Consider the following 23,426-nt stretch of genomic DNA (forward strand, 5'->3'; position numbering starts at 1 on the left):
GCTGCAAATCCTGTTCATTGACCAGCTTTGATTTATTTATTTTTTAAAAATAACTCTCCCTCGTTGGGCTTTTAAGCTCTTTGGGTGCCAGTGATGAGCTTTTTTTTTTTTTTTTTTTTTTTTTTTCCTTTCTATAGCCATCCCCTCAGGTAGCTGGGAAGCCCTAAAGTTAGGAAAGAAAGAAAGGGACTTCTTTTAAACACTGTATTTCTCTTCTTTCTCAGTAGCCAGCTGCAACTGTGTAATTAAATTGTCAAAGTGAAATGCGGCGGTCTGAGCCGCGCATCATTCTCCCGCTTAAGCGCGGAGACCCCTTTTCTCCCCTTCTCCCTCTCGCCTCCCTCCCTGCGTTACGCGCCCCGCTTCGCAGTCCATCGCAGCGGCAGAGGTGTTGCGGAACGGGGGCTGTCCGAGGGCTGCTCTTGGTGGAGGCGTATTTGTCGTGCGGAGGGCTGTCCTGCCTGATGGGGAGCAGTGGCAATCCAGCTGTGCTCTGGAGGTAGCGCTTGAGGCCGCCGCTCCAGATGTTAGGATGGCTGCGATCGCACTAAAACGTTATTTCGGGACTTCTTTTATCATTAGGGCATTGCTCCGGGCTTGACGGGTCCACTTTTTGCGCCTGTTTTCCACGTCTCTTCTGCGCCTGTTTGGTTTATGCCTCTGATTCTCCAAAGTTGGGAACAACGTATTGGGAGACTTCAGCTGAAGTTGTTGTTTAATGCTCAGATAAAGTGACTAAAACGGCATAGTCTGGTTATGAGATGAAGCTGCTGGTGTTTAATTTGAATATGTCATTTATTAAAAGGCTGATTGTAAGCGGATGACTGCCTGGAAAATGTCACGCATTCGTGTAGTATGTAGTCTATATAAGCGAGTATATAAATATGCATGATGCCCATTGAAAATACCTTTGCTTTCCAGAGCATTGATCTCCCCCTGTAAAATAAAATCGGAACACACGATCCCTTCCCCTCTCCCCTCTTTTGCACGCCACTAATTTCGGTTAGGTGCCCTTTCCTGCCGAAGGCAGGCGTTCTTGCTCCTGCTGCCCACGTAATGAGCGTGTACACAGATGGTTCTGAGTGCACATCAGCTGGACAAGAGTAGTATTAAGGGATCGGACAAAATAACGTGTCGGTGCATCTCTTTGGAAACAAACCGTACTAGTTTCAAGTCCCAAGGAGCGGTATGATTCTTTGCGAGATACATGACACATCCTGTTTTCGGGGAGGGCTCTGTACAGGCACCGGAGAGTAGGAGTCATTGCTCCTTGTAATCCCACATAGTTTTGAGGACTGCGGAGGTCTGTCACATAGGGCATTGGCCCTTTAGAGCATCGCCTAATGCGATCTATATGGATTGCAGCTTCTAAGTTTCATAGGTTCTAGAATTACAAATTAGCTAATTTTAATCAAAACATGTGAAATGTTATCCTGGCTGGATATAAAGGCTGACTGTGCTGGATCCTCTGGGTTTGTTTTGTTTACTTTGGCTGCAGGCACACTCAGCGGTTTGGGAGATAGTTGTTCTTCTACAGTATAACAGATGTTTGTCTGAAAGGGTGAGGAAGAAACAAAAACAACATTGTGTGAAGGAGAAAAATTACACGATTTTAAACTAATGCTTTGGTATTAAGCAGTGGCATTAACCTTCGTGCAGAGAGTTTCTCTTTTTTAATTGTGGCTAGCTGCTGAAGGGTACAAACCTCAAGATTTCAGCTGATTTTAAAATTAAAGGCAGGTAGAAACAGCATTTTGAACTGATATGATTTCTGGTCGAGAGTGAGATAGCTGATGGCAGAACCTTTCACAAAACACAGGCCACCTTTCAATGTAAACTATGCTATATATGCTATGCTGGGAGATGGCGTTTTTAGTAGGACAGTTGGCTGCTGTCATCCAAGAAGGGGAAGGGCGGGGGTGGGGGGAGAAGAAAAAACGTGGTTTGAATTTTTGACTTGTTGAGAAAGTTAAAATCCGGTGGCGATCATTTAGCCTTTTTTTTTCTTTACTGATGAACCAAGTTGTTTAGTTGTTCTTCATAAACCTGAGGAATACAGTAATGTAACAAATTGGTTACACTATGCAAAATGTTTGCAGCGAGATGACAGGGGGAACACAATGTGCCCTTGTGTAGGTTCGTATCTGTAATGCTCAAACAGGCTGACTGTTTCCCTTCATCTGAACTGCTTTCATCTGGACCAGTGTAAAATAAGCTCTGGTAAGTAATCACGGCAGAGCAGAAAGAAAGGAATGTATACAGCAATAGACAGCCTAAGCTGTAAAAACTGTAACCCGAGTATCAGCAGCAGATCAGATATCAAGGCTTTAAGGTAGGGGAAATGAAAGAGATGAAGGGGAGGAAAAGACGAGAGAGGGAATGGAAAAGTCAGCTTGGAAAGTGAAGGAGAAGTAGGAGGGCCCCTCAGGGAAATTTGGCTCAGGGATTAGGGAATTTTATCATGGTGTACAGTGACCTACTCAGGTTTCAGCCCCTGTTGGATCAAATTGCCTCCCTTTGCTAGCAGAAAAAAAAAAAGGGCTGGTGTATATGCGATTTTTTTTTTTTCCCCCCCTTCGGGTAATAAAAAGGCCATTGCTAGAAGTGTCTATTTTAAGTACAGCAAATGCAGGGCACTATGAATGAGCAACAAAATTACCTCATCACAGAGACTTCCTTCAAGATTTGCTGTTTGATACAGTCAGATATTTACTCGAGAAGGATCACAATGCCTAACTGCTTGGTTTGGTGTCTTCCAACAGCAGTGTCACAGCTCAGTTGTAACATGACTGGATGGATATTCAGATTGCTTGCTCTTTCCTTATGCCAGATATTATGTTACATTTTTGTTATCGCTAACCTAATGTACATGATGGTTATAACAAATTCTAATTTGATACAATGTCGTGTGCAAAAGTTCATGACACTGCACAGTTTTCTGATATTACATTTCAATGAAAAATATATTCAGGAGGAACTGTTTTGTTTCACTGTGACCTTCACAGCCTCTCCTTTTTTTCTAGTTATTTTTTCCTTTTGCCCCCCTTCCTCCTTCAGATGATACTTTCCAGTTTTATTTCCAGAGGTAGCGTTGCTCACCTCATTCAGAGCAGTGCCATTTCTCATTCGCTGGTGAGCTATATCATAGTCAGGGAACACGGTACTATTTTAAGACTAAAATACTTTTTCCAGTTTAATTGGTGAAAGCACTCATCCAGGCATGATGATGGCTTCCCCATCCATCCCTCCTCAGCTTATTTCCATTTGCCACCCCACTGCCGGGCAGCAGGGCTGCTCAGGAGAACGGCTAGGTGCTCTGCGATATTTGAAATGAAGTCACATCCAGAGCTGGGCTGCACTGGAAGTTCTCCTGAACGAACAAGAAAATGTATCCCCGTGTTTCTGTCAGTTGAAAGGCAAGCAAGGAATTTGCGCTGTAATTTCACAGGGCTGCCCCGTGTGCCCAAGGAGTTTACTATCTATAAGTATTCTCAAGAACTAATTTGTATTGAAAACTGGGCTTCATTCCTGATGCCTAGAGCTTAAGACAGCCCCATCTGTTATAGTTTAATAGTAAACTCATCAGAAGATCTTTCTGTTTAGTGTTTTAATATTCCCCGTTTGGCATTTAAAAGTACTACTGTCAGAAGGAGGAAAGTGGTGAAGCAGGCAAAGCAGCACTGTGCCTGGAGCAAGCCAGGTCGCTCGGAGCGCTCAGAAGATTCCAAGGAAACTCCTCCCTTCTCTCCTGAAAAGCAAACAACATCTTTGGCAAAGCAGAAAAGCAGACAGACTTTATCAACTGTAGTAGTTCAGGAGACCGACGTGGAGGGGTATTTTTGCAGAGCTTGCGTGGAAGGGGTTTTGTGGGATGGCCGCAAAAGGGAGTTGTGTTGTCTTCACAGGGAACCTCACCTGGCTGTGCACCGCCGAAATAGTGCGTCCCCAAACAAAGTGGGTATTACAGAACCAAATGTGTACGTGGGAGGACAAAGGAGATTAATGCATCAAGAAATTTTGCTTTCTGATAGCGTAAAGGTCGAACCATAAAATTCAATATGGCAACAACATAAATAAGCAAAACAAGTGAGGGCCAGTAAAAGAAAAATCCAAGTTTGTATTGTGACTGTAGAAACGTTTTTATTTCCTCGGTGCAGTGAAAGCAAAAAGTGAATTTGTGGGGCTCTGCACCGAGTGGGTTATGCAGGCAAGGAAATGGAATGGAGCCACTGTGCTTCCTCCCAGATCTGAAATAAACATTCAGCAGTAAAACCTAGAAGAAAATGAGTCTGACAGACTCATTCTCCCCTGCGTTTCCTGCCTCCGTGTTCGCCAGGCCTCGTTTGGTGAAGCCAGGCTTTGCCCCCTGTGAATAAGGTTCATAGAGAAGGAAAGGCAAGAGGTCTAAGATGGAAAGAGAAGCGTGGCTTAGCTTCAGAATGTATTAATTAGTGAAGATTTGGGAAAATGATGCATTGCAATGTAAAAAATCAAGCTGTAGGTGTACTGTTACAATGAATCCTAAAGTGGGAATAAATGTGATTATATTTTTACTGCCTGGTGTAGAAGTCAGTCTCACAAAGGAGAGAAACCACAGTCTGCCGAGTCAACACACCCTTCTTCATCTTGCCCATGAATAGGAAGTAAATTCAAGTCAAAATACCAATGAGCATAATAGTTAGTTAGTTATCCTGGCTCTTCCAGGAGGGAGGATATTTCTGTATAGTACAAGAATACAGAAATCATACAGTTAAAACATGCAAATTACCCATTGCCCTGCAGTCGTGATAAGTGGTTTGGGACTTAGCAGGGGGCAAAAAAAGAATTGGCGTCTATTAAGAAGGGAGGGCTTTGGCGGTGTTGTGTGACTAGGGCCACTGGAGCATTTCTGGGCCAGTTTTTTTGGCAGGGATGAGCTGGTCGTGTCACAGCTGTAGTGAATGCCCTGGCAGTTAGGCAGCTGCAGTGCTGTGCTGTCAGCTAGAGGAGCACAGGAGATTTGGCTCCGGTGGGATGCTAACCGACTGCATGGGTGTGCTGGCAGCTGGAGAGGTTATGGGTGTTTCCACCACAGCCTCAGGAGCCTGGCTGCTTGGGGCATGTGCAAGAGGCTGAGCGCGGCATGGCGGCGTGATCACAGAAGGACGCAGGGCAGGGTTTCTGTGCTCGTCTTCTCAGCTCTGACACTGGCCCACACTGTGAGCGGTGCTGGGGCTCAGTCTCTTGCTTTCCCTGCAGGGGACTGAGCGTATTGCCTCCCTGGCTGGGCAAAGTTAGCTTCTGTGCTGTAATTTTGCAGTGAAATCCACAGACCTCTGCAGGGCTCCCTTTGGGTTCAATGGGATCTGCTCTGGGCTCAAGGGCCCCAGCTTAGCAGTGCAATTTCAGCCTTGGGATCTTTTTTATGATGGGCAAGGTTTTCCCTGGTGTGCTGGTCTTTCATATCATCCCAGCCCTCTGGCAGGGCTGTGGGTTTGGGGTGGTAGCCTCCATCCTGCAGATTCTCCACATCCTTTTGGGGAATGAATCTGAAAGTAGGCATGGACTAGCTCAGTGCCTCTGCAAAAGCTTGGAGTTGCAGCTCCTTGTGCATCCTCCATCTGGTCATCCATGCTTGTCTTCACATCTCTTTCTCCCTGGGCTTTGGCAGGCCCATCATCTCTCAGTTCAGCTGGTTCCTGTCTAGCCTGCTTCATCACTGCTTCTTCTGCTCTAACCTCAGGTCCCACTGTCTTGCTTTTTTCAAGCACCATTGTTAGAATCATCACCCTTCCTTTCGCTAAGCCTTTGAAGCTTGTACATCTTTCAGTGAGGTTCTACTCTGCATGTACTGGTTGTGTATAAATTGACTTCCTTCCTTTCCTTAACTTCATCAAGAACTGGGCTTTTTTGCCTCTTCCCCCCTCCCTGCATTCACACAGAGAAAAATTGCCTCATCTCATTATTTGTGTTTTGACTATTGCTACCACACTGGTCTTTACAGATCCCATCTTGTTACTGTATCTTGGATCCACATAGATTTGGCCTACCACTGAAATGGAAGAAGGGAGAATACATGGAAACAATGAAATAGTAGTGGTCAGCTTCAGGGCAATGGTGTCAACAATGACATGACCTGTGTGACCATCATCTTGACTGACAGGACGTTAGACATTGCTGCAAATAGGTATTGTAGTCAGGAGCCTGAGGGAAGGTGATGTAGTTCTGTGGATGCCCATCTATGTGAGAGAGTTAGTGTGGAAGAAAACATTTCTCAGCTTTGATTACCAGCTTGCTAAGGATGGGATCATCCTCTTGGTTTGCTGTGTATAAAGTGCTGTGTAATGAAGCCCTGGCTGTTAGCCACTGAGAGAACAGTATTAAGGTATTAAGTGATCAGCATCATTGTAATAGGTAAGATAAATTATGAAGGAGAATGGCTTAATTGTTTTGGTTTTGTGTTTGTTTGTGTTTTTTTTTTTTTTTAATCCAAGCATCCTTGTTGAGAAATCATGGTGCTAAAAAGGTGCTTACTTTTGTTACCACTAAAATGCAACCTCATTGTACTCTCATTGAAGTTAGTAGGAAAGACCCTGGTGATTTTTTTTTGTTAAAGAGTCAAGTCTCTGTGATGGGTAATTTCAAAATCAGATATATTCTTTGTCATTATGAGTGGTCATTTCTGTGCATCACTCATCATGGATAGGAAAAATGAGACTTGAAAGGTACTTAAACTTTGTGCCTTTACAAACCCTACCATCACTTTGACTAGATTCTGAAGACACATATACATGTATGAATTTTCAGGAAAAAAACCCCATATATACAGCCTTGCTTACATATTCCTTGACAAGTAATTAGAAATTGCTCATTGCCTGAGTTGATCAACAGTGCAAATAAAACACAAAGCATCCGCAGGAGGCAAATTTAGAGCTACTCAATTAATTTGGTTGCATGGGGTTTAAGTCAGGAAGACTTTGTCAATTGGTCTCTACCTTGCAAGATTAGTCTCTAGAGTTGTGTCTCCATTGCTGAAATTTAGCAGAGCAAGGGAAGCTGGCAGAGCTTGCCTTTGGGCCTCCATGGACCCCTTGAAGTTGTTCTGGGTGAGCTACAGTGGTGAGGTTTCACTCTCTGCAGGTCATTTAGTTGTTTGATCCCCTATGGGCTAGAGACAGGATTGGTGCAGTGGGACTTTCGGTGCTGAGAGAGAAGTTTTCTAAAAAGCTAAAAACCAACCAACCAACCAACCAAAAAAAAAAATTTAGAAAAATTTTCCATTTTTGCTAGTATTTCAAACACTTGCAACACTGCATCATTCAAATGAGGGTTTAAATATGTATTTTAGAAGTGAGTGTATGTGTCAGCCACATTACACTGCATTGCACTCGTTGTTGCAACTGTAGTAGTGACATAGTTCAGACGCAATGGGCTGTCTTACTTACAGTGCTGACACTAGAGGTAGAGGTGGAACGATGCAATGTTTTCTGGCAATTTGGGGCTGCACAGGACAGCCACAGAATGGAGGCTTCCAGCAGGAGGTCAAGTGACAATGAAAAGGGGAAAAACAAAAGGAAAGTGGTGCTCTAGGGGTCTGCTGTGGGTTTTTGTTTTGGTTTTCCTTTTCCTGAAATGTATGTTTGTAGCACAATTGCACAGATGATAGTCCTGGAAGAGTACAAATTGCTTGTGTTTATTGCTCATAGCTGCTTTACAGCGCTCCTTGAGTGACAGGAACACCTATGCAATCTGGTGTGATGAATGAGCCAGGAGCAGTGCAGCGCTCTGACGTTCTGGGGCAGAGTGCCTGCTGTAGCTTTGAATTTGGAAGCAATTATCATCTGATTACTTTTATTTATTTATTTAAATGACTGGAGAATTGCTGTGTTCTATCATTAGACTTGCTCCCACTCAAAAATTAAGCTAGAGCAGTTAACTAGACAAAATCTAGCAACCTGCAGATTTGACACGTACCATTTGTTTTGAATTGGTGTCGTATTCTCCTTATTCCTTTGCTGGTAGCCAGAGTTCCGGGAGACGGTGCTTACCAGGAGCATTATTTTAGATGTCAGGATCTTACGGGAAAATGAAGTTTGGAACTTGTTTTAAAAGAGTGATAATAAAAAAAACGTGGAAACCAAATAGAAGGGCTTTGTGTGTGGCTTTTTTGTTTAATTTTATAGTTGTCATACTACTTTCAACTGATCTTTGCCGTCGCAATAATTCATTAGCTGGTTTCCTTTGGTAGTTTCCTAAAACCGTAAGCTGTAGAGCTCCATGGCACTATTTGGTTTCAGGAAGCTTTGTTGCCTGGCTGCAGATTTCTTAACTTACTCCACTAAATCTCCTGGCCTGGTAATGAGCATTTTCTACAGAAATATTTTTGCCATATGACCTAGAGGACGTGTTTTGAATAGAATTTGAGAGTTATGACAGTCATGTTCCATATTTTGCATTTCTATACAAACAAAATATAACCACACGGCTGCTTGGAAATTGGTTTGAAAATAAATGTGGCAAAACTGAGAACAGTTTTCTTAAACAAATATAAGAGATGTTTGTATGAAATGTTATGGTAAAATGCTTTCATGGTGAAGAGTTTTTAAGTGGTTTGACTGTGCAGGGGCTTATAACTCTGAGGAAGAATGTCCTTGCTGTTATTTTATTTGATTTGGTTCATGGGCACCTCAAGGAACTGTAATTGTGTCAGTGACCTGCTCCAGTTGAAACGACTGTAGCGCAGTAAGATTGATTAACTGCTGGTTGAAAAAAATCCTGGTTTTCTGTTATTGTCTTGCTGCAGTCTTAAATATTTTATGGCAACGCAGGCAAGTTTGTGTGACGTATGTATGTTAAAATATTTCTGACATTGAATGCCAGAGCACAAGTCATAAATAACTCTCCTTTTCATTTTCTTTAAATTACAGACATATGAGTCTCTGTCATAATTACATGTGCCAGTTGGAGATTTAAATGCATTACACTTTATGCGCTTGACTTATGAAATGAACATTAGTCTTTGAGGAGGTGGGCCAAACCTGACACTTCCTCGTGTAGCACAGATACGGTTCGATTTATGCAGTCCTCCCTTCCTTCCAAATGGTTATTGATTACATAAATAAGTAGGTAATTTTTCTCTTTCAGAACTTTGCAGAAAACACTATGAATGAGCTCCTTGGCTGGTATGGTTATGATAAGGTTGAATTGAAAGATGGAGAAGATATTGAATTCAGGAACTACTCGGCAGATGGGGAAAACCGCCAGCACATTTCTGTTCTCAAAGGTAATGAGACTTCATGTTTCTGTGTTCATGCAAAGCAGGATTAATATCTCAACCTGTCTGAATTGGCGTGGATTGGGAAGCATGTTCTGCTGCTTGCTTCGTGGTTGGTTTACATAAAAATATTGGAAAGCGCCTTCTAGTACAAGGAAGCCAATAGGGTATGAGGAAAATCACTTAAGAAAATTGCTGTTAGTAGGTACTTGCTAATGTATCTTCACAGATAATACCTTTTGTGAGTCAGTTGAAAGTTGTGTGCCTGTGGTACCAATAAACTGCTCACAACTGGAAAAAAGAGGGAGCGCCGCCTTAGCAGTGTGGCTTTGAGGAGCTGTTTTGCTTTTAAAACGATGGCTTTTTGGCCTATGGCTTTTTAAAACGCTGAAAGATTTTGAGCTGGAATATTCACAACATGAGTAGGAACGAGCGTGAATGTTCACGAAAGGCTCCTCATCCATGTTTGTACAGTGCTGTCTTCTGCAAGTGCTGTAGAAGTTCTCCAGGGCTGGAATTTGTTTGGGACAGTGCTGGATCTTCGTGATTCAAAATGTGGAGGATGGGACGCAGTCTGTTGCTCAGCCGTTCAGCTGCTGCCTTCTGACCCCTCAGTCGCAGGGGAAGTGTAGGGACTTGTCATCAGAGTGAAGAGGAGAATAGGAAATTGCTGTATCTTGACTTACCCAACAAGAATTCCTCAAATGTGAGGTAAAGAGAAGAAATTGCAGCAGCTTTCACGCTCTTGGACTGCCACTGTTCACTGCGTTTGTGGCCAGCAGTGTTTGGGTTTTCTTTCTCATGGGCAGAGCAGCAGCACTGTGTTCAGCGAGTGTTGTAATGAGTACTGATACCAGAGAAACCAGTTCTGAAGGAGAGATGGCTAGAAAAAAGGTGGGAAAATTAGAGGTAAGGGGAAACAACCTAGTCGCGTTAAAATTGAATGTTTGCAGCTTGTTAGTTCTATAGTGACATTGGTGATCAATATTTACTTTTCATTGAAAATAAAATGTCATTTAGCCACCTTCGAAGAAACTTGTTCTTGTGTAGTAATGTGATTCATTTATTTATGTTCTAATAAATATATCTTTTATTGAATGATTTGTGTCTCCAGTCTATGCCTGATGAAATTTGTGACATACTTTTTTTATAGACACGTGATACAAATAATACGTTTTATGTAACAAAGTTGTTGAATATCTGTGACAGATGATAGAAATTTTTGATGTATGCAGTCTATGGGAGGGGAAGAAAGTGTGTTTCTGAGAGGTGGGAGGAGAGTGAATAATAAAAATTAAGTCCTGCCCCATAGTTAACTGCAGTGCATTAGGGAAATAAGAATCCTGAGATGATTTGGGATTAAAGAATTAGAATAATAACTGACATAATTTCATGCACACTTAACTGTAATTTAAATATTTTGTTCATTTCTTTAAATCCTTTCCATTATTACTACTCATATTATTGACAGAGAATTAGGAATTCTTGTATTTTTTAGTTTATGCTTCTTGCATTGGTGAAGTCACAGTACACTGAGTGTGATCACCATGCAAACAATAGAAGTAAAGGACAGGAATAGGGTGTCATTGATTAAATCAGGCATGCTAAGGATATGCTTGACAAAATAATCCCACCTTTTGAAAGAAAAAAAAGCCACACCAGACCTCAGTGTGAGTTTGATTTTTAAAAATTGAGCATTTCTGAAGAATACTGGAAAGTATCCATTCTTTAAGAGGGAAAATATCTGGGGATTTTTTGTGCACCCTTCTAGTATTAGGGTGAATAATTTAAAGAAAAGATTGGTGAAAGTATGTAGGGGCATTTAAGAAATATATTTGTCATACTGTACAATGTGTTCTTTGTGTTTTACAGAAAATTCTTTGCCAAAACCAAAATTACCTGAGGACAGTGTTATTTCACCGTACAATATAAACCCAAGCTACCCAGGGCTTGCCACAGGAAATGGACTTTCAGACTCACCAGCAGGGTCAAAGGATCACGGGAATGTACCTATTATTGTCCCATTAATTCCACCACCTTTCATAAAGCCACCAGCAGGTAAATCCTAATAGATATATGAAAATGGTTACTGTCATTGACACGTCCTGAGATTGTTAGATCATGATGTCACAGTAAGAGGGCTGATTTCAAAATGTTTAAAAACCAGTCACAGGGAACTTAACAATGGATTGGAAGAGTGACTATTTGTTAGTGTTGAGAAACTTCTGCAAATGCAATTTGCAGACTTGTGCTGCTTGTGACACTCTGATTGCTGGATTATACTCTCAGCACTTCAACATCTGCTTTTATATAAAAAAAGAGATTTTGTTCTGATGAATAAAGCCTTTAAATAAAATAATGGAAGATGATTAAATTAAAAATAAGCTGCATGAGGGAAACAGTGAAAGAGACAAAGCTATCAAATCAATATCATGTCTTTATATCAGGTTAACAAGCTCATCCTGGGAAAACTGTCTCTTGATTCTCATTGAAATCCCTGACCGTTGTCTCTTGTCTCTTGAGGGTTTAATATGATCTTGACTCTACCCAGGAGACTGCACTGAGATGTTTTACATTTTCATTAGATTTTTATCAGGAGTGATTTTATAACATGCCATTCCTCAGAGTTTGCATGAAAAATGAGTTATTCTACACTGCGTGCTTCTTACCATAATCTGTGAAAGTTACTCTTATGGCTACACCAGGGTGATTAATTGCTGTACTATTGTTTACTGCTGAACACAGTGCGATAGTTGGTGAATTTAGATAGGAGCAGGCTCAGTCCTGCTTCCATGGATGTCCCTGGGTGTTGTTCTGGGTGCTCTTGGGTGACTGAGGCACTGAGATATACAGGGTGACCTGCAATACCTGCCCAAGAACGGTAGTTCTCCGCACACAGGGAGGCAGCTTGGCTAAAGAGTCTCCACCAGGTGTAAGGACACTTCTGCAGAGGCAGAACAGCTTGTAGGATCAGGTGCAGGTGTTAGATGGTCACTTCTGCCCTTCATTGACCAAAGGTAACTGTAAAATACCAGCCCGTCCAAGAAAGTGTTTGCCTGTTGACAGTCATGTGATAGACTGCAGTTGCTCCTCCCAAATTATTTTTATGCTATTGAGTTTTATGTCTAAATAAGTATACTAATATGCTATGAATAATTTCCAAATGTTACTCAATATGCATTCCCTGCCAAAGACTTTTCATCTATTTTATATGATATTTGCTAATTACCAAAGCTATTTGGGCCCATTCCTGCAGCCTTTACACAGCTAAAGATCTCGGGCCATATGGGCTGGATCCTCAGCTGTTGTTGATTTGGCCCTAAAGCTTTAATCAAGGGCTTGTGCCATCCCAAGCTATTTTCTCCTCCAAACTGAGTCATGAATGAATCCAGAACGCTGAATTTGTGGTACGCGAACACAAGGCTATAACTTGCATTGTGCAAACTGCCACAGTTGCTGGATTTTTATGACATCAAACAAGCAGGAGGAGATGGAACTATGAAGTAGAAAACAAATTACTGCAACAGTAGTTACATGGATAGAGGGCAACAGTGGCCCAGTCAACTATCTTCTGTTCTTTGCCTGTCCATGTACCATGTGTGATCCGGCGTTCAAATGTACCGCTAAGGGTAACGTGCCGAGAAGGCTTTTCGTAAGTATTTTCCAACTTCTAAGTTTTTAATTGATTAATTCATAATTAATATTGTTGTTTTACTTGCATAGGGGATATGAATGCATAACCTCTGCCTCCCCTGACTTTATTCCATGATCAGTAATGAGTCCTAGATTACCATGAATTCTGAGCAGATGAGCATATTTATCTCACCTTTGTTTCAGAGAGCAAAGTTTGGGAGGACCGGAGGGGGAGGAGAACCACAACCTTTGTGGGATTTGCAATAAGCATCGGTAGTAATTGTTTTGTTTTATCTTAGGGCGTAGGTGCCCTAGTCATTATCACCCCAAAGAGCCTGGCAAGAAACAACTGGTGAATACAAGTAGAAGATGGAGTACAAAGGAGCCAGGAGAGCCAGCGTGCGAGGCAGTGGTCTTGGCGCTGCACTTTGACACCGTTTTGTGGGCACTACATCAAAGCAGAAAACTTCAGAGTGATACACAGCCAGACAAGAGTAACTCTGGGGATGTTTTCTCAGAGCCCCTCACAAGCACAGGGGGCGACTTTGGAAACAGCACAAAGGTGCTTCTTTGAGTTGAGCAGGCAAATGAAAAAGACTCACTTCATTAATTGCTCAAGCTGGAAGTCAGTGTTTTCAACATGGGGGGGAGAGAGGCGATGACTGACCTGCCACAAGAACAGAAGCAGCTTACAGTTGTTCGAGTTAATAAATGAAGAAAGGAGAGAGGAGGGAGAGGTAGAGACTCCAAGAGAAGGCTTCAAGGTTAAAACACTGGGCAGAGAAAGGGATTTTTGCAGCATATTTTGAGTGGACGTGCATAGGACAAGGTTACGCTACAGGCCAGAGAGAAAGCCAGGCGGTGATGCACTGTAGTGACTGAGATGCTGAGAATTGGGGTGAGTCCAGACTTTGAGGATGGATTGGGAAAGCTTTTAGTAACTGTACAGGAGAAAAATCTACAAGATTTAAATATAGCTCAAAAGAGTGTGCCCACAGATGAAAATGATATCTAAATCATGAACCTGAAGGACAGGAAAGATGATGGTGCGGTCCACTGTTATTGAGCAAATAATATGGAGTGAGCACTCATGGAGAAATTAAGACTTTAATTCTTGCCGTATTGATCTTGAACTGAAGGGTCAGCACCAGTAAAGAAGTGTCAGAGAGACAGGCTGAGGTATTCATTTGGACAGGAGAGCAATGGTCTGGAGAGGATAAGCAGCTCCAAGAAACAGTCACAGTGAATTATTAGTTGAATAATTTTTGCAGATAAGACTCTGTACAGAGAAGAGGGAGAAGAGAAGGAGTGGAGCACAGGGGATGCTCATAGAAGCCTGAAGGGAGAAATAGGAAGGATGCTCTGCAACGTGCACTGATGTAGTAATTGCAGAGGTAGAAAAAGCACTGGGGGAAGACAGAGTCAGGAAGCCAAAGGAGACAGGATTTCCAGGGAGGCAGATATGATTCTTGGTATCATAAACAGCTACCAGCTCGAGAAGGAAGAGGAAAGAGTACTGATCCTGAACTACATCTAGGAAGCAGTCATTGAAGATTTCAGCAGATTAGGTCTTCCTTGAGTGTGCTGGAAAACTTTGAACAGTGTCTTATCTGCATTCATATTATGTATGAACAGGCTAAAACATTGAACAGTTAACAAAATTACCATTTTTCCTCTCATGCTGATTTTACAGTAAAGTGTTTTTTTTTTTTTTGTTTGAAAACAAAATAATTTTGAACAGTCTGACTAAACTTTTATCTCCAAGCTATTCAGCTTTCTATTTTACTCAAATGAAATATTAGGTAAAAATTTGCTTATACAATCCTGGAAAACATTAGACTGCTACATGACCAAATATAAGCAGCTCCGATAAAGGCACTCTTTCCTTGCTGTACCCCAGAATTACACCTGAAAAAGGCTGAGTTAAACTCGTGGGTCCTGTGTGGTGCACTGGCTGTCTACAGACTCAGGGTCAGCGGAGGATACTAAATCCAGTCATGGGAAGCCTCCACAAGAAGGATGCCAGTTACTCAGGTCTGGACACTATTTGCAAGAGCACTCAGCTGATCTGCACCACCAGGCAGATGGACCACACTCAGGCAGTGCCCAAATCAAACAGGACTTTATCAGTCAACATCAGCCATCTGACCTGCATCTGGAAGCAAATAAGTCAGTGAAGCCTCCAGGGAGTTGGTGTAATAGTGTAATTGTGGCTGATAGCCGTCCTTCTTGCCCAACAGGCTGGTAGCTGCATTTAGGGCTGGCAGCAGATTCCGAGTGATCTTCAGGGTTAGTCTTGAGTACAACCCATTGCAACAAACTGATACTAGTATTGATTCTGCCTGGTGTTAGAAGATTCTTATTTTCTACACAGCAATGTAAAGAAAGTATTTTTTTTTTTTCGATTAGAAAATTACATAGAAATAGGAAGGAACAGAAGTGCGATAGCCAGGAATGATCTAGAAATAAAAATCCCACTATAGTTGTGCCAGGTATATGGCTGTAGTATGCAGCATGCAAACATCCTAACTTATCCTGCAGCCCTTAGTGATGGAGTAAATCTGAGAGGGCGCTTAGGGTGGCTCTGCCCTTCCACTCAGACAAGTTTGGACAGCTGTTGTTACATGGGATGAAGGAAGGCTAAAATCAAGGCTAGTCAAAGAAGAATGCAAAAAATTCTTTCGATGCAGGTGAGAACATGCTGCCTGCTTCTCCTGGCACCTGCTGGAGGCTATGGTGTCTCAGTTTCCCTGGTTTTTCAGGAGTGTTCTTTAGCTTACTTTCTCTTGTGATGCCCATGGCAGTGCCTTGGTAGGGGAGGTAAAACTGCTGGTTGGTCTAGCCTTTGAGCATAAGTGTCAGCAAAACCTTTCCCTTTCCTGCCTCCTTCTGTGTACAAGTGATGCACAGAGCTCATCTGCTGTTCCAAGCATCCAGACAAGAATCAGCTTCTTTCCATGCTGTGCTGAGAGGGGAGGTCAAGGGATGTGGTGGAAGCGGAGGCAGAGAGGATGGTACCATGCCGTTGACTGAGCTTTCCACAGAGGAAAGAAGTACAAGGGAAGAATAATGCTCCCTCACAGGGTTTTCACAAGATAATGAGTACACTTGGGAAAGGAAAGGGGATTTAAATCCTCTAACCCACTGATCAGTGTCTCTACATAATATTTGGTTCAGTGATTTCCAAATGATAATGATTGGGGTTGTACCAAAAGTTATCAGAAACTCATGAAAGTGAAGGAAGAATGGGCTGGAGGAGCTGTATCTGATGAGGCAAAATGTCTAAAAGGAGGAGCAGAAACATTTCCAGTGCTGACTACCTTGTACAATAGGCCTGTGACCTAAGTTGGCAAGGAAATGTCATATTCAAATACCGAAGTGAGTAATTAGGTATTTTATAGAAACGAACGAGTGATTTTCTGTGTTATAGCTTAACATAACTTTAGAATTAAAGTTTACAGGATTTTTTTGTAAATATAAGTGGACATGAGTAACTTTGTGCAGGATATGGGATTACGCAGAGTCCCTGCCTTATAAACAGTCTGGAACTGCCCGCTGTAACCTCTCTCAATATTTAAATTGTATTGGAGGAATCTGGAAGCATAGAAGGTGTTTTAAATGGTAGTTAGCAGGGCAGTAAAAATGAATTCCAAGATCATCTGTCTAAACTCACCGAGGAATTGGTTCTATGACTGCATTACCAAGAAGTCTGATTCCAAGCAGAACCCAGTGGCCATTTTGCTTAAATAAAGACCGTATTATCAGATCTAATTAGGTGTATATATTGAGGAGACTTTCATTTTACTACACTCTGGATCCTGCTTCAATATTTCCTGAATCTTACTCTGGTTGCTGAACAGCATTACAATTTCTCTAACTACAGGTTTAGGTCTCTAATAAAGGCCACTGCAACAAATCCTATAGTCACTACTCTTCAAATTCGTTCTCTTGTTTTCAGTTTGAAACATCATCTAATTTACACTGATCATAGTGTTATTAGTGCCTGGGTTTTAAAATGCCAATGGTTGCCAGGATGCCTGCCCCATCTAGCTCACTGTTGATGTCTTTTTCTCTCTGTGGAGGGCCAAGTGTTTCCTTTGTGCTAGAAAGAAAATCACAAAGTCCACGTATGTACTTTAATAGCATATATTCAAAATAGTTAGGGAGTTCCCCCCTTATTAGCAGAAATAGGTGCTTTTTTGTGTGCATGTTTAAAACCTGCCTGAACGCCAGCTTTTATGTGTGTTGTGCATTCAGTCCTTACTGAACTATGCATGAGTATGTGCCTCAACTCATGCATAAAAAACGTAGGCAAGCCGTGGTTCCCCAAAATGATTTTTTAAAAGGAGCTGGGACACTTTGCTTTATTGGCAGCATAGTGAACTTCAAGAGACTGGTCCTTAAAAGGAAAGGCATTGTAGAGCCCCTGAGGTATTTCCATAGCAATGGTTGCAGCAAGCTTTCTATTGTCAGCCTTATTATTTAATCTTCCTCTCGTAACTACTTTTTCCAAGGTACTTTTTGTACCTTAAGTTTGTCATACATCCCAACTATTTAGACGATCAACACTTAAGTGCTATCACAAAGGGATCTGCAGCAATGTCTTAGGAGGTTTTTTGTTCATTTTTTAGTTTGAGATTAATCAGATAAAACATCTCAGATATAAGAAAAATGACTGTAGTTCTGCTTCTGCCTTGGTTGGGATCATCAACCCCAGGAACTGCTTTGGGATAAAAGATCTGAATACGTGCTACTTGGGTTTCTTCAATAGCAAGCTGGGGTTTCGGGAGGAGGCGGCGGGTAACTCAGAATTAAGCATTCTGAAATCCTGGCAGGTCCCAGTGGAAACAGTGAGCCCTTATTGTTAATGCTGCAGATGCTAGAGTCAAGTTAAGATCTAATATCTTTAAACAGGAAGTTTTGTAGCTTTTCATTAGAAAGTAGCAGTGAAAGCAGCGAAAGTATCTGAAGAGGTATGCCAGTGGATTGAGTGCAGTTCCCAGCATGGGGTAAAAGGGCTATTCTTGCTCCCCCCAAAAAACCTCTGTTGTCCAAACTGCCTCTGTGAGGGGGTGGGACACAGCAAAGAGAAAAAAGAGGCAAAACCAGAAGAAAGCAGTAGTGGGGAGACATGGCTTCTGAATAGCTGTGATGAAAGGAATCTCATGGCAGGAAGAGATGGGCAGTGGGGAGACGCTGAGGAGGGATGGGGTGCCAAAATATTTTCTGCATCAGATCACAGATACAACCACAACCAAGGTACAGGTTTCACACAGGCTTACTCAGCCTAGGGGATGTACTCTTTGAGATCTCAGTCCCAAACCCTGTGCCTTCCTGGTCTTCCTTCTGCATAACAGCACTTCTGCAGTACTGTGGTTGGGCACCTTCAGGAGTGACATTTTCTTCTTGCCAAAAGCATTGAGTATCTCCTGCTGAATGTCTTGCAAGGAAATGTGGAAAGTAAGGTTTTGCAGTACCTGCCCATGGATCATCATAATCTGCAGGAGTAGAGCTGTAGCTGCATTTAGTTTCAACCAAATTATTGAAACTGAAGTTAAAATTGAAAATATGTATCAGTTAGTTTAAAATGGCATTAGTAGAATGTTGTAGCCTCAAAGTTAGTGATCAGGATTTAACTCCAGAATTGTAGGGATTTTAGGATCATCCTGCTAAGCACTGTAGGCCAAGCTGGTTTGCTTGGATAAAGGGACAGAGCTGTACGTGATGGATTTACGCTATTGTACTCGTTGCCTTCCTTGTCTTCCCCCAACCTCTACAAGTTATCGCTCCACATAAGATTGATTAGTGTAAACTGCTGCTCATTGCATTTAAGAGGAACAATTTTCTGCAGCTCCTTCACACTGGTTTGAAAGGCAAGAAAAAAATACCAAGCATTCTGCTTAATTAAGACCTAAAGAGGCGGTGCAAACTTTTGATGATTAATTGAAGCATGCTTTAGACTGATGCATATTTAGTTATTATAATGTGATAATTTTATCTTGTTATACAAACTACTCCCTTTGGGAACATGATTTAACACTGCAAACACTCCGTGTTTATTGCATTGTTCATTACGAAAAATACACAGGCTAAAAACCACAAGGAGACGTATCTGAACTGTATCTGTGTGGTGGGTGCAGGGAGTACTTCTTCCACCTCTAATGCCACAACCCAGGGGCAGAAAAACACAGTATTGGAACTCCCACAATAGCTCTCCCTATGAAGAGTTGAGAACTCAGAAAAGCAGAGGCGGGAAATTCAGATCTTGCACTGTATGTGGAAGGAATATGCCTTTCTATTACCTGGTGTAATTATAGAAGACAGTGGTATGGATGTTCTGCTGAAAACTCTCCCGTTACTATTCAGTTGTCTCTGCCAACTCCTCTTTGCCTCACCTGTATGAGTACCCACGCTACCTGTCATAAGCGTGACAGATCCAAGAACATGCTAAGCACATTGCAAGAGCAGGTCATAAAGTTGCAAGCCCAGATGGAGAAAAAAATACAGTTCTAAAAAATATTTTCTTTCACTTCAAAATGATCTGTACCAGGACTTGCAAATGTTATTTTTGTACTTTATAAACATGTGTCAGCCCAGCTATGCAAGTCCTGAAAGTGATGGTGAATGATCTTTATCAGAAGAGCTGCTCCAGCGAGAGCTCACATGATGGACATAGGCATGCTGTCAGGATGAGCTCATGTTACTCAAGCGGATATGCTAAGCTAGACTACCAGTAAAAGTTTGTCTGTGAGCAAAGGAGAACATTGCCGATGTAGTACACCGATGTAATTATTGTGAAGAAGCTTTCTTAGTGCAGACCTAATCAGAAAAAGATTAGAATAAAGATTCAAGACAGATAAGCAGTCTCAGACCTACTGGATTTGAAATTCCTCGCTTCCCTGTGTTGTCATCGCAGCAGGTTCTTCTTGCTGAGTGCTCTAAGGACAGAGATTTGATACATTTTCCTGAAAGAAAGGCAAGAGTCTGGTAAAGTGATTTTTAAAGAATTTGGCCTTACAGAACAAAGGTCTATGAAAAAGTGAGAGGAATTTTATCTTGAAGGGAAGATATGCATTTTTGGTTTCAGTTTATTCCAGTTTGTGTTTAGCAAAAGGCAGCAATTAAATAACAAGATTTTGGCTTTTCTTATTTCACACAGTCTTAATGTTTTGAGTTTAAGTTATTGCTTCCCACTGGTGGATTGTAATGGTAGAAATACATGGACTATTACTTTTCTGTTAATGTTGCAGTCCTCCTTTTTGGTCACTAAGCATAATACACTGTAACAAAACATGCCTGCTAGTTATTTTCACACTGTCTGCTCAGACCACTACCGCAACCAGTGTCAAGAAGGAAAGCACATAATCAGGTCTGGACCTTTATCATTGTCCCCAGCTGTCATCCACACCCATAAGCCGTAGGACACGACTCTGTACCTACCCCAGGTACCAAGAAGGGGTCCTTTTTTTCTGCTGTTCTTAGCTTCAGTTAAAGCTGAAAGAAAGGGTTTGATTTTAGAGCAAGTCTTCCTCCCACTGGGTTCCATGGGGCTCTTGTTGATAGTCTGTAGGGAATCAGTCATGTGATACCGAATGTTTTCTTCTTTCACCTGATGAACTGCATCACAAGAACTTAGAGTTGTATCAAAAATTGACTTGGGCAAACCTACACCGGAGGGAGCAAAGATGACTTAAAAAGTGACATATTAGTGTACTGTTCCGGGAAGTGCATGCTCCAAACCCCCTTCTGAAGTATTGCTGTTTCCTGGCTGCTCTACATGGCCCTACTCAGCTAATCCTTTTGTAGCAGTGTTCCTGAGTCTTATTAAATGGAAGAGGCATCTTGTTTTATTATTACTGTTACTATTAAAAGGATTATGTTGTATGCAACCATTCTTTGATGACTGGGGCAAGAAGGGAGTAGAAGAGAGAAATAATTGAAGTCTCTTGTATTTAGGGAGACTCGTTCCCTGCTTTCCTCCCTTCCTTCTTTCAAAATGATGAACATTTTGATTAATATTGATGATGCCTCCTGGATATCAGCTGTCTCTTCTGGACGTGCAGACAGTGGCTGGAAGTAGTAGTTTGTAGACCATTTTCTGCTGCTTTATCGACTGTCAGGTCCATGGACCACAAGTGAGGCAATGCTGCTTCAAAGGATTCCCCGTGAGGTGGTGATGAAGTTCTGCTGGTCAGGGCATGGGAAGACAACAGCTTGACAGAGTAGGTGCCCTCTCCTCTGCTTTTCTTGCCAGGATCTATCTTAGAGGAAGTCTTTGGCAGAAGGAGGCGGACTGAGCCTTACTGTCTTGCATAACCTCCTGCAGAGAAGTGTGTAACGCAGCTTTTCATGTAAATAGCTGTTGCTGCTGCTGGGATGCTGTGTAATTGAAAATGGACAATTGTGTGGTCTTTCTGATCACCCATGGGAGACGGTTCATGTGTGTCAGTGGACAGGAGTTGAATGATAGCTGAGGTGCTTCCCCTGTGAAGTCACGCATTAAAGCCCCTGAGAATCCCAGCAGTTGAGCTTTGTGCTTGTCCTTAAAAACGGTGCCCCAGATGAGTCAACTTGCTTCAAAAAGAGCTGCTCCAGCACCTACTTTGCCAGTGAACTCTCTTTCAGCTCTGTAATTTTCTTTTTTCATTTATGACAGTTACTCTCACCAGAAATGAAGACTATTAGAAAGGTATCACTGGTAGGTCTTCTATTTTCCAGAGATAAAATACTTCTTATTGGTAGGAGAATACATGTTGCTGTTATCTGAAACAAGAGGTTGCTGTCTGTTTCCTTTGGTTCACAGTCTCTTCTGTTGTCCTGATACATTCAAAGGGGCAAGTTCAGTCTGTAAGGAATTGGTTTATTATGGTGCAAAAGTAGCTGAATCAGGGCACCTTTGTAAAAGCTTAGTACTTCAGATGGCTCAGGATAAAAATGGGGGGAAGTGCTCTTGGGCTCTGCAGGAGTAGTTAGCATCCTGGCCAAGCCTGGTCTGGAAAGAAAGCTGTGACACCACCATGCAACACCACTGGAACAGCACCCTGCGGTCCTGTGTGCCTGACTGAGATTACAACAAGCTCAAGGGCAGCCTTCTTGACCCTATAGATGGCTAGTGATAATTTTGGCCAAATTGTTTTGATTTCCCTTGATGTTCAGTGTATGAAAGCATTTATAATATTGGCAAATCCCACTCTAAAGGGTAAGTGATAAAATACATTAAACACAAATCTGTGTTATAACTTAGACTTAAATATAGGTTTAAAGGTAGACAGTCTGATTAAAACTAAAAGGTCATTATTTTACATTGTAGAATTTTATTTGTACCTATAAATCATAACACAATTTGTGGAAGGAAAAAAGTTATTAAACTGGCAATATTTATTCCGTTAAGGTGAATAAAATGCAGCACGTAGTTCTGAGTTATGATAGCCAGGGAAAGGAGCCAAATCACTCTGCTAAAAATTAGTTTGCCAATAATTTTACAGAACGATGACAGCATAGCTTCAAAAACAAATCCTTTATAGGGAAATGGGATGGCTGCATGACAGACTCTCTGAGCTATGAATTCTCCACAGCTCATGGACCAGGAACTGTTTTAACAATTAGTCTTCGGGGATATTTTCTTTTTCCCAGAAGTTAGACGATGGCTGCTGTCTGTAACTGAAAGGTCACGCTGTATCATAGACTGGACATAAGAACTGAAGAATTCTGAGTTTTAAGTCAGAAAGATTCCTGCTAACTTACTGTATTGATCTGCTCAGGAGGCTTAACTATTCACTGCTCCAGTCTGCGAAGCTGGGGTGGGAACGGTGACCACACAAGGATATCGCTAGCACTTTAGTAATAAGCCCTGGGTTTTTTTTTACGTGGCAGAAGGCATACATGCCACGTTTTTAACACACATTAGAGGAGAGCTTGGAAGAGGCTCGGGAACTCTGCCTGAATTAAAATTTAACTGATGAGCGTAAGGACTGGAAGGTAACCCGGCAGACTTTACCACAGTGCTGCATCTTCCTTCTTGCTTGAGTCTGTGTTTCTGTGACTGCCATATTCACACAAAAGCTCCCCTTTTTGTACGCTAATTGTTATTTCAAAGCAACATGGAAAAGGGGGATTTCATGTTCCTTCTTATTTAGAAGAGGGCTCTTGTGAGAGACCTGCCTTGGTGCAGTACCTTCCGGGTGTGTTTTATCACCAGCTTGCTGAGCAGAACACCTCAGGGGCTCGCTACAACTGACTGTAAGTAACAAGAATAAAGCAGCAATACTCATTAAGCCTCTAGTCTTGGTTACTCGTTTAATAAAGAGTTGTGCACTCTTAAACATGCTAAAACGCTCTCGAGGTTTCTAGAGCTTTTCAGCGATGCACTATTTTTTAAGCTAATAAACTTTTCCAGCCATCTTAGAAGCTTTGCCAATCTACCAAGCCTGGATGGCACAGGTCACCAGCCGCCTGAGGACGGAGCTGGTGATCGCAGGCATGCACAGTTCTGCTCTCAGACAGTGAGGAAGTTAGAAATAAGATGAGCCGGTGCTGGTTT

The 23,426-nt window shown here is 42.0% G+C and overlaps 1 protein-coding gene across 2 annotated transcripts in view; it reads left to right on the forward strand.

Moving 5' to 3' along the window:
• Positions 1-23,426, forward strand: part of SOBP (sine oculis binding protein homolog) — a 116,946-nt gene that overhangs the window by 732 nt on the left and 92,788 nt on the right. For both annotated transcript variants that reach the window (XM_075087401.1, XM_075087400.1), the window contains exons 2-3: positions 9,124-9,262; positions 11,126-11,311. In XM_075087401.1, the coding sequence (XP_074943502.1) occupies positions 9,124-9,262; positions 11,126-11,311 (325 nt within the window). The remainder of the gene's footprint in view (positions 1-9,123; positions 9,263-11,125; positions 11,312-23,426) is intronic.

This window comes from Phalacrocorax aristotelis, chromosome 3 (assembly GCF_949628215.1).
Source record: "Phalacrocorax aristotelis chromosome 3, bGulAri2.1, whole genome shotgun sequence".
Lineage (NCBI taxonomy): Eukaryota > Metazoa > Chordata > Aves > Suliformes > Phalacrocoracidae > Phalacrocorax > Phalacrocorax aristotelis.